Below are 11,825 nucleotides of genomic sequence, written 5' to 3'. Positions count from 1 at the left end.
CTCTATTTTTCTGCCATATTGTGATATGAAAAATGTGACAGAAACAGTAAGTTCTTCACATAAATACTATTCAATATACAACGACTAGGATACATATGGGCAAGAATGAAGAAATAAATTTAAATAAAATGAAAATGAAATAAAAATAAATGCCCACATACTTTTATTTATATACCATATATTGTATAGCTTCTGGCGACAATTCAGTCTTCAAACATATGGTGTGGTAGAAAATTATTTTTCAGAACTAGAGTGAGAAACCAAAATATACACAGCGTGACCGATTCTCGAACGAATGTTTCTAATGAGCCGGTACTTTTTAGTGAATCAACAGCTTTTTACAGTCTTATCAACAGCATGCATACCGCGCAACTAGTGAAGTCCGAATTTCGAAGGAATGATTAACAAGCCGGTGAATCAAAAAGCATGATGAATTGGTCAGAGCGGTTACTGAATTCATCTGAATTACTCACTTGAATCGCAAATAATTTTTTATTTGTATGTGTGTGAGTATCTATATATTTGTATTCAAAGTCTAAATTTAATTTATAAAAAAAGGACAAGAAGGAAATTGTTTTGTAAAATATTGCCAAGAACAACATACTCAATGTATCAGATTTAACCCAGTCTATGATTTAACCCCATAGAAATACTGTGGAGGCGCAAAGGTAGATGAGGGCGCCCTCTGTTGATGAAGACTCAGACTGCAAAGGCAGCATCCGGTCAGGAGCCGCGGGGCCTGCGGTAGGATCATGCTTTTACATATCAAAACATAATATCTCAATAATGACACACTGATATACGGTAGGTCAAATGCCGTAGAAACACATATGCTGCGTGTGTAGGTACACAAATACGTAGAGGAGGAGATTTTAGCCATTTTATAAAGTTGTTTACTTGCAATAGCATCTGCTGCTGGATAGCTTGCAAGCTACACGATGTTGAGTTTTATCTTTAAAAATTGCTGTTTAGTTATTATTTACCGTCATTTCGTTCTATTAGTTCGTATACCGTAGTTATAATTGTAAACATTTATCTGGTTAGTTTTGTCGTACTGTATTTGCTGATGTGACATTGAGACTGATTTGGACTGAAGGGGACATTATTAGTCCGGCTGTTGGTCTGACTTGTGCTTCAGAGGATCTTTCATCTCAGATTAACCGATTACAAATCTACCTGACGACTGACGTCTTTCGTGGACGTGCCATAACCATATTTAAGTAGGCTATAGTATATGAAGTCTGTGTAACTTAAATAAGAGCTCACCCCACAATGATAATATCGTATAATAACAATAGTTTTATTATTTGTTAATACAACTGCGAAGTTTTTGTCTTTATACTCCACGCTTTTAAAGCAAAGGTTTATGTGGGGTTTACATTGTGCTTCAAGAGAGTTAAGTCCTCGGCGAAATAATGTGCATTGCATATTTTCAATATTAATGAGTCATACATTTTTATTTCATAACTATTATTGTAAGTGTCATCACTGTGGCTTGTTTGTAATTTAGCATATGGGGTCATTCTGTCAGTGTCAACTCAACCAGATATATAATATAATATTTTGTTCTGGTGAAAGAAATACATAAATGGAGAAGAAAGCCTAAATATGACATTTCATGAATGTATATTTACTGAGTAATTCACTGTTTTGTAGAGGTGGGTCTTTAGAAAGATGGCAGCTTCATTGTTTTATTTTACACGGAGATTGATAGGTCTATTAGTGAAATCTGTCAATCTTTTTTGCAGTATATGCCAACGGAGACAGTTCAGAAATGGTAAAGAAGCACTTCTTGTGTTTTTTTTTTGCCCCAAGTTTGCATCAAGAAGTATTAAAGATATCTTAATACTTTTAATATCTGGTTCTTAAAGTCATCATGAAATCCAAATTGACCCTATTTACTTTGTTAGCGTACATTTCTAGTCTTGTGGTGAACAATTAATCCGTGCAAGATAATACACAGAAAAAGATGCTTGTTGTGGTAATCTTTAATCAAAATCTGAACATTTGCTCCCGCTCTGAAATGGCGTTTCTTCTCTGATGAAGTCAGTTTGATGGCTTGGCTTGAATATCCTTTACCACTCCCCTCTTTTTCTATGAGCGAGAGATAGAGAGGAGGTGCATGACCTTTTCTTTTGGTATCTTCATTTTAAAGGCCCTCTATGGCTCAATACCGGAGATATGGAGATACTGGCATATAATACAGCAAAAATTGCTTAAGTAAACATATTTTACAAATAGACCTATCAATCTCTGTGTAAAAATAAACTACTGATGCTTCCATCTATTTGGCTCCAAATTTAGTAAAAATTGCCCGTTTGACTCCCTGTACAAAATAGTGGATTAACCTGTAAATATACACTAATTACATTTAATATTTTGGCTTTCTTCACTATTTATGTTTGTCTTTCTTCAGAAAATAAATAAATAAATAAATAATTGAGCTGGGAAAGTTTCCGAAATTTGGTTGATTTGACATGGAATGACCTACGAAGAGTGTCTCAATTCAGTTGTCTCTACATTGATAACTCTGTATTTCAGTAATATTGCAGCTTTGTGGCCGCGTATAATCTTTGCAATCATCTTTTATCAGTGTATTGTGTTTTTAAACTAGATATTGAGGGTTGTTGGCAATCTGCGAGCCTCCAGATGTAGTTGAAGGAGCATCACGTTGCCCCCCGCTGGTCCACACACCCCCACACTGCATGGCTTCACTTGCTGGTGTCTCACACCGTCTCTCCATAAGCCCCGTCCTGCACACCCTCATGCGGGGGTCTCAGGCGTCTCACGGACTGACCAATGACTGCCTGGATTGTTCTGCCTGTCAGCCTGTCTGCCTTCTCCATCACAGGGATATGGATTGTGTGAGTGTTTAAGTGAAGGAGAGTTACGTTAAATATCTACTGTTTATTTGTTTAGCTGATATACTATACATTCAGACAAGTCATTTGCAAATACTTATTACAAATAATCATTAACATTTTTTGTTTTCTAGTTACGCCATGGCAGTAATGAACCACCATGTCTGTCCTGTTGAGAACTGGTACGTTAACCCTATAAAGCCTTCTGTATCTATATATAATTTATCAATTTATATGCACAATCTACTAAATGCCTTCTGTCATTTGATTGATATTTTGATTGAAAGTAATTGTAAAAACGTGCCCTTTGAGGTTGTGGTACACCTTTTTGCTGTGAAATCTTTTCTGATTTTGACGTCAAATGTAAACGTAAGAATACATTTTATATTGTTAGTCAATTTTCAACTTGAACACTTACTGGTGTAAAGAAACTTATGTTAACATAATTTTAAATGCATATTTTTTAAAAAAAAATTTTAATCACATTAAAATGTGAGTATCAAAAACGATACGTCAGGCATTTGATTATCATAGTACTATGACATTATTGGGAGAAATACTGTAGAGTGACAACTGATAATTATATACTGCTATAAAGATCTTATTAACATACAAGCTATCAGAATTTAATTTGACTTTTTGGCCAAATAAATGTATTTTTCTGCTCAGTTCGAGGTGCTTTTTTCCTACCTGAATATGAACTCCGTATTTTATATCATATTATATGAGTCATTTAAGCCTAATGTATCAAATATGAAACTAGAAATAAATGAAATAACACCACACAAACATATGCAAACATTTTTTAGAATATTTTGTTTAAACATTTAGCAAACTGTTAAAAAAAAATAAGGACTATAATTACGTATGTCAGGATTTACAGGGTTAAATCCCAAATCCTAAAGTCACCACATACTGTTGTTAACTTTTATGCTTGGTTCTTTATATAATAGGACATACAATTTGACATGTACAGAGGAAACAGCTAAGAGGGGCTTCCCAAAGTCCTGCTGCACTCTTCAAGACATCCCCCTCATTAGGTAAAAAATTACTTTGAATTTATCTGGAAGACCACAAAATGACCACATGTTCAAGATGTAGTACTGGTTTCCAACTTATCATCAACTTATCATGCAACAGTTGTCTAATATCTGGTTTTCTACTCTTTTGACAGTAAATGTGGTTGCTATCCACCAGAGAGCTGTCTCTTCAGTTTGATAGGCAATGTTGGGGCATTTATGGGTAAGATTTACTGTTTGAAAATAACTAAACTAAATAAACTTATTTTTAAGTCCGAAATTTAGTTGATTTCCTAATCTGGGCCTGTATTACAGAAACATCTCATTTAAAAGCCTATCCAATCTGTTTAGTAACCATAATTTCACTTAAGAAATATAACTTTTTCAAGTCTTAAGTAAAATGATAAGATATGGCATTTCTGTAATGCAGCTCCTGTTCTTTAAATGTGTGGGTTTTTTTTTGGTCAATATTACTTCAATTTGTCTTAGATTTCTAAGGCACCTCTGTCAAAGGCAATGAATTATTATTATCATTTTGTAATGTGTCCCTGCAGTGGTTATGGTGTGCATGCTGCGTTATGCTCAAGTGATCGAACACAGCCATCATTGCTGGACCAACACAAGTTCTTTGGTGTCCGGCTGCATTAATGCCCTGGGTTTGGTCATGGTTGGGAACTTTCAGGTGAACATATGATAATAGACTCACAACTTCAGCCCGTTACATATAAATCTTGCATTCTTCTCACAGTCTCACCCTCTCGATCTGTTTGTTTTTTTTGTTTTGTTTTTCAGGTTGATCATGCCAAGACTCTTCATTATGTGGGAGCTGGTGTAGCTTTCCCTGCCGGCTTGTTGTTTGTGTGTCTGCAGTGTGTTCTGACGTACCGTATAGCAGAGACAGCGCTGGACTACTGGATGGCTCATGTGCGTGTGGCGCTCTCAGCGGGAGCTTTGGTATCGCTTGTCCTTAGTATCCTTACCAGGAGTTCATAAGTCATGATCTGATACATGAAACTCAAATTTGGATGAGTACATTTGAACAAATTTCGATACTACAGCAAAAAACGTTTTATTTAAAAAGTAATATTAATGTTTAAATTAATACAAATTAAGACACTAGTTAGTTTTTCAAGTAAATATTTAAGTAAACAAACTGAAATTAAATAAACAAACAGTAGAACAAAGAACAAAATAAACATGCTTAAAGTATTTATTCAGCAAACAATCCATAATAAAAAATTAAAAAATACAACAAAGAAAAAGTAAACTGTGCTTGAAGTTTTTCAAGTGTTTTTCAGTGTCTGCAATACAATAAAGATCAAAGAATAATAATAAAAAAACATTAGAACAAAGAAAATAAAACAATGCTTTGCCAGTTTCATGTATCTAAAGAACATTGAGTAATCGCTGAGAAATGTAAGCAAAATCCAAAAGTTATAATGCTGCTAGTAAAGGTAGGATAGGCAATGTCGGAGAGGCTAGCAATAGCAAGCTAGCTTTGAAATCATGAGATCCCACCCACCCTTCACAATCACTCCCTTCTCTAAAGCCACGCCTCCTTCAAAGCACATGAACGATCACAGCAGAGTCTGCAAAGCATCATGTGATGAGAGATGGCATAACCTCATGTCTCAAAGCACATACACATTACAATTATAATCTAAACTTAATCTAAACCCTGTCTGTGAAACCAGGCCTAACAGTACAAAAGATGAATACTTGCATTACAATTAACAAAGTTGGCCTAGCAGTGTAGTAAAACACTTTTTTATTTTATTTGTAATGAACAGTCATATCACAATTATACATTTTACATGTTTCAGAGCAGTGTATTTCCTAAAAGGGGTGGTTGATTATGTTTCACTTTTCTAACTTTAGTTAGTGTGTACTGTTGCTGTTTGAGCATAAACAAGTTACGCTGCAATCTGCAAAGTTACGACGTTCAAAGTTCAAAGCAAAGAGATATAATATTTTCTTTTAAAGAAATTGCTTTTTAAGGACTGCAACAAACAGCTGGTAGGGACTACATGACATTGGTCCCGGGTTAGTGACATCACGTACCCTAAAATGTACATAAGCCCTGCCCCCGGGAACACGATTTATAGATTATCATGACAGAATAGGCTAATCAATGACCAGAAGATAACTACACATAAGTTACATTAATTTATCAACTAACCATTCAGAAATGTTGTCACTTCTTGAGTCTCTCCATCTTTCTGACTCTGGTTTGAACATAAAAGGCTAAACGTTTTTGAAATGTTCAGTGCATGTCTGTGTGAGGTAATCAAATCTGCCAAGAACGAGCTGTTGTAGCTCAGCTCGCTTTCCCGGGAGCAGCAGCTCATTTGCATTTAAAGGGACAGACACAAAAACGGTGCGTTTTTGCTCACCCTCAAAAAGTGACAATTTTAACATGCTATATTAAAATATCTGTGGGGTATTTTGAGCTAAAACTTCACATACACACTCTGGGGACATCAGAGATTTATTTTACATCTTGTGAAAAGGGCATTATATCACCCCTTTAAGATAAATATTATGCCAACACTATTCCCAACACCTCGGAGTCGGAACTCTTAAGTATTTTTTGAAATGTTCAGATCTTTGTTTTATAACCGTATTTTTAATGCTGAAGGTTTGTGTGCCATTCCTTAACATCATACTTCCCATTCAAGGTGGTATCTTCTTCGTCCATGAGAGTTTTGTTTTGCAGCACGCCGCAGCGATCTGTGAATGGGTATTCACGGTGCTGGTCCTGGTGTACTATGGCACCTTCACCTATGAGTTTGGCACTGTCAACAGTGACACCATAATGGCAGCCTTAATGAAACGCAGTGAACATCTCCATCCGGGGTCAGCGGTCATCATGGGGGGTATCGGGAAGGGTGTTGCAATGGGATGTGGCGCCCGCAGTCTCAAGTCACCCGGTGGCAGCAGCACTTCCACACACCTCAACTGTACACCAGAAAGCATCGCCATGCTTTAGGGGTTAACCTCTATGGTATTCCCTCAGACCTCAGCGTATAGACTCAGAACTTTTCATCTGGCTCACGGATTTGTGAAACACTGGTACAAGCAATACAGAATTACAGTAAGTTTACAGACTTGATGATTATAATCCAATGGTAATGACCAGTCGGTTGTAACTACGGTATTTTGCATGATATTTTGCATTCATGTTTTAGATAACTCAAAGTACAGCCCCAGTAACCAGCACAGGTGATTCCTGCCTCTGATAGATAGGAATGTTTCAATTTACTCTGTTCAAACTGCAATAACTCATCTTTTATGGTGCATTCACACTGACAGTGATTAAATTGTTCAGGGTCAACAAGTTAACTGTTGGTTGCTAGTAGTATTTCAGCATCAGGAAATTTTATACAGTGCTGCAGGGATGACGTATTTTTGTAGGCCAAAACTCGGAAACGAGTAAGCATTTTAGCACTTCCGGTTCCATTGTCCCGAAAGTCCATTGGGTTTTTGCTTAAACACCTGAAAAGGGTCTGTGGTTTAACCCAAGATACTTTCAAGTTCTTCCCTTGTGATTTTATTTGTCTTGGAAAAGGCGATTGCTAACATGCTAAATGGCCCTACAGAAGTTGTCAGAGACACTGAACGTCAACAAACCGAACAAGTAAAGTCACTAGCTCGTTTTATCAGCCTCGTGTTTATAATCAAGGAATGTTTTGCTTTTTACTTCTGGTGATTGTATTTATTTAGGCTCCAAAGTTCATACAAATTGTGTTCATTACGTTTGTTGGTCACAGAGTTTATTTTCTCCAGTACTCCAAAATCCAATGGAAAAATCCTTGGTTGCTTCTTGTCCTTCAAAAATATGCTATCACTGCAGCGCTCTATTGGTAGTCGGTGCATTGAATCTCCTCTCTTGCATAAAGTTTCGAAAAACTAATGCAATTTGTCGCAACTGTCTCTGACGCTCATGTCACCCTAAATCTCCAACTCTCATTGGACATCAGTGACTTTGGTCGCTTTGTCTTTGTCAGTGTGACTCTGTTACATACCTGCCAGCAATACAAAGACACTCGTTTAGACAAAGAAGATAATTGGCTAAACCCATCCAACCTTCAGTAACCCGTTTAATCTGTAGAAACTGTGATTACACAACAGGTCAAGCCATCACTGTAGCAGTGGAGATGTTAAGTCAGTCGCACCAGCCTTTGCTGCCAATAGTTGGGTTGGAATGAGGTTTGGGAACAGTTTATGTATTCATTCCAAGTGCTCACAGCTTAGTTTGATCTGTGGCACCGTATCGGCATGACATCAGGTGTTGTGGACCTTCTGTCCTATAGCTCTGGATACATTGTGGCTGTATTGAATAAGATTTAAGTGCATCTCTGTGCTACCTTGTCAAACGTTTTGGTGCTTTTGCCAAGTTTTTTCATCACTTGATCCAAAAACTGCCCGCATTGATCTATTCCAGGTATCTTGCGAACAAATTCTAAACATTTCAGGAAAACAAGAAACACGATTTTGTGACTATTATTCTGATGTTTTGTTTTAAGCACAGTCGTTTTTAGTTTATTTCACTTTTAGAAATATAAGGCGATATTAATCAGTTTTCCAAAAGACTATGCTACTCCTGTATGACGAATTGAAAATGCTATATTTCAATTATTTTGTAAACAAACGCACAGTTTCTTAGAGGAAACCAACACATTTGCAAGAGAATGCAAAAGTTTAGTTTTTGGGGGGAAATACATTGCATTCCCACAAGAAACTTTGCATTCGCTCGCAAAGCATTTGTGTTCTCTTGCAGAAGTTTTGGATTTACTCAGAAAACTGGTGATGGAGGAAAAACTGTTGCAATGCCTTTGCCAGCTAATGCACAGTTTCTCAGGGAAACACAATCCTTTTGCAAGAGAAAGCAAGTTTTGCAAGCGAACGCAAATTTTCTCTATTTTGTATTCATCCGAGTAACTTTGCATTTGCTCGCAAAAGCATTGAAAAGTTTTTTTTTCTCCATTTTGTTTTTCAACACATAACTTGAATGCATGGCATTTCCTTGAGAATCTTTGTATTTGCTCACAAAACTTAACTTGAACTGGAAAAAACTTGTGCTTTTGTGAGCAAATGCAGAGTTTCTCAGGGAAAAGCAATAATTTTGCAAGAGAACGCGAACATTTTGCGAGCGAACCCAAAGTTTCTAAGGGGAATGCAATCGTTTTGTTTGCAAAACTTTTGCATTCTCTTTTAAAGTATCGCAAGCTTAATTTGCGAGGGAACGCAAAGGCACTGAATTTAGATTTTTCCTCCCATCTCATATTTTTCCCCCCATCTCATATTTTTCCCATCACTTTTTTGAACTTAATAAATATATCTATTTCAAAACAGGAAATGCTTTTGCTACAGAAAATGCAGGCACGCTCTTATATCTGCGTTTGAGATGAATGTTTAGATGGTGAAGCAAACTAATTGTTATTTATTTGGTGCTGTTGACTGCTGGTGTGCATCTCTCATCAGTCAAACTATATTATTTGTACATTTTTCAGGTGGATTTGGAGAGAGTTTTGTGTAATGAAGACATTGTTTGTTTCTCCAGCATGCCTATTCCTGTCACTTTGATATTAATCTAGCATCAAAACAGAATCAGAGGTCTTATCCACAGTCTTCTTTTAGTGTATTGTTTTAAAACATTACTGTTTTTAAATGATGTGCATTTGTTACGCAGAGCTGCTTGTAAGTGAATGCCTTTAGCTGAGCATAATATTGCATAGAATATCAGTACTGCGTTTGAGACTGTGGTTTAGTCAGTAATTATGAAATGAAGAAAGCTTCCTAATCAGCATCACACCATTGTTACCACCTCAGTTCCTACAAATCATTTAGTAATATATAGGATTCTTTGAAAGATACTTTGATGTATTGGAAATGATGTAGTGCACTAAAGGGGAAACCTGAGTATTTTTTTTATTTAGTGGACCCGAAATGTGAAATCCTCCATAATAAGCTGTATTTTGATTACACAGTATTTTCGTTTTTAGATATTGCTCATTTGAAAGCAATATGTTATATTGAGAATTATTATAAAAACCAATGATAGTTGGTTATGTATTGTATCTGTTTGTTTATAATTTATACGTTGTAATGCCAGACAATGAAACAATGCAATATTCAACTTCTGTTCCAAGTACTTGCAAAATACCTCTATGAAAATTCAACTGTGGTGAGATGTTCACAGTTTCCTAAAGGAGCTGCTAAGACATACGTTACAGAAATGTACTATTTATGTTGTTCCTGTTTTGTGTGAAAGGCCAAATTCAAACATCTGTAGGTGCCCTGATGCCTCATAAAGCTCAGTCAAAATAATTATATTTATAAGAGTCCTTTTTTTTTTTATTATTCATCATAATTATATGTACATTCTACACTGCCCGGCCAAAAAAAAAAACAGAAAAAAGTTTGTGTTTATATTTGAATAGGCAAATGCTTAAGTCTATGATTGAATCATTATGTTTCATATACCATCACAACATTTATTTCCATCAAGGGGTGCATCAGTTTTTGGTCAAGATCTTGTATTGACAATGCAGGAGTCAAGCACTCTGTAAAGTCTCCTCCAGCACATCCCAAATACTTTCACTGAGTTTAAGGTCTGGACTCAGAGGTGCCAATTCATATGTGAAAATGATTCTTCATGCTCCCTCCCAACCATTCTTCCACAATTTGAGCCTGAAGAATCTTGACATTGTCATCCTGGAATATGGCCATGATGTGTCTTCCTACATTGTTGTTTAAGATATGAAAAGCATCAGTTGGGGTTTGAAGAACTGTATCCAAACATATAACAGGCTAGAAACATAATAATCACTGTGATAATGATCCAATCATAGACTCTCAAGCATTTGCCTATTTAAATCCAAAAATGACTTTTATTTTTGGGCTGGCAGTGTATGAGAACATCAGTGCAGCTGTTTGAATAAGGCCCTGATCACCTTTTAGGCTACAATAATAAATTACTTTTCGTTGAATGGAAAATTCACAAATTGATGTGTCAAAATGAAAAGACTTTCTAAAAACAGTTTTTGTTTAGAAGACAGATTGTCTGATAACCTTGTGAAATGGAAACTGAAATACCTGTTCAAACTGCAACTTTCTATTGAATTATGACCCATTCTGTACATTTCCTTATCTTTCACAAGGGTTTTGTTTTGTGAAATCAAATGTACCTTGAGAGACACTGTTCACTCAGAAGGATGTTTGCTGCCAGTATCAAACTGTTTACAGCAGCTATGTCATGTTTAATATATAATTTAGGTAACCATTAAAACCACTTAAAAAATGCAAAATAAATAATATTTCAGACACCATACAAGTGATATTCTGCAATGCCTCCTATAGTAATTTATGGTCAAACTGGTTTCTTGAACATGGCGATTAGTTCATTATACTCAAATGGCCTCCACAGTCACAGATCTCAATCCAACAGAGCACCATTGGGATGTGGTGGAACGGGAGATTCACATCATAGACGTGTAGTCAACAAATCTGCAGAAACTGCAATGATATCATGTCACTATGGACCAAAATATCTGGGGAATGTTTCCAGCACCTTGTTGAATCTGACACTGATAATTAAAGCATTTGTTGGACCACCACCTCCCATATCGGATTGAGACCTGGGGAACTTGGAGGCCAAGACAACACCTTGAACTTTTTGTCACGTTCCTCAAACCATTCCTGAATCATTGGGATCTGCAACAGTCTTTATCTAGGTAGTACGTGTCAAAGTAACATCCACATGAATGCCAAGACCCAAGGTTTTCAAGCAGATCATTGCCTCCACAGGCCTGCCGTCTTCCCATAGTGCATCTTGCTGCATCTTGTTCCCTAGGTAACCGACACACACCCGACCATCCACCTGATCTAAAAGAAAACGTGATTAATCAGACCAGGCGATCTTCCACTGCTCCATGGTCCAGTT

At 36.5% G+C, this 11,825-nt stretch overlaps 1 protein-coding gene across 2 annotated transcripts; it reads left to right on the top strand.

Annotated features, from left to right (window-relative positions):
* The first annotated feature begins 646 nt into the window (after nt 1-646).
* tmem150ab (transmembrane protein 150Ab) lies at nt 647-11,211 on the top strand. Of its 2 annotated transcripts, none has more exons than XM_082169096.1 (8): nt 647-744; nt 2,615-2,864; nt 2,996-3,043; nt 3,815-3,901; nt 4,036-4,103; nt 4,435-4,562; nt 4,673-4,850; nt 6,559-11,211. In XM_082169096.1, the coding sequence occupies exons 2-8, from the start codon at nt 2,800-2,802 to the stop codon at nt 6,867-6,869; spliced, it is 885 nt and encodes a 294-aa protein (XP_082025222.1). In that variant the 5' UTR covers nt 647-744; nt 2,615-2,799; the 3' UTR covers nt 6,870-11,211. The 2 variants fall into 2 exon arrangements, with proteins under 2 accessions (XP_082025222.1, XP_082025223.1); XM_082169097.1 differs by having other exon boundaries at nt 729-804.
* Nucleotides 11,212-11,825: the final 614 nt, after the last annotated feature.

Source organism: Leuciscus leuciscus (genome assembly GCF_965113295.1).
Source record: "Leuciscus leuciscus genome assembly, chromosome: 5".
In the NCBI taxonomy this organism is placed as follows: domain Eukaryota; kingdom Metazoa; phylum Chordata; class Actinopteri; order Cypriniformes; family Leuciscidae; genus Leuciscus; species Leuciscus leuciscus.
The sequence above is the reverse complement of the archived record's forward strand: the minus strand, read 5'-3'. Positions and strand labels throughout refer to the sequence as shown.

What these genes read in the sequence shown, in the direction of transcription:
- tmem150ab (XM_082169096.1), top strand. Translation starts at nt 2,800, where the DNA reads ATGACTGCCTGGATTGTTCTGCCTGTCAGCCTGTCTGCCTTCTCCATC. An exon ending in CAATGTTGGGGCATTTATGG is followed by an intron (nt 4,104 to 4,434) that starts GTAAGATTTACT and finishes GTGTCCCTGCAG; the next exon opens with TGGTTATGGTGTGCATGCTG. An exon ending in TTTGGTATCGCTTGTCCTTA is followed by an intron (nt 4,851 to 6,558) that starts GTATCCTTACCA and finishes TTCCCATTCAAG; the next exon opens with GTGGTATCTTCTTCGTCCAT.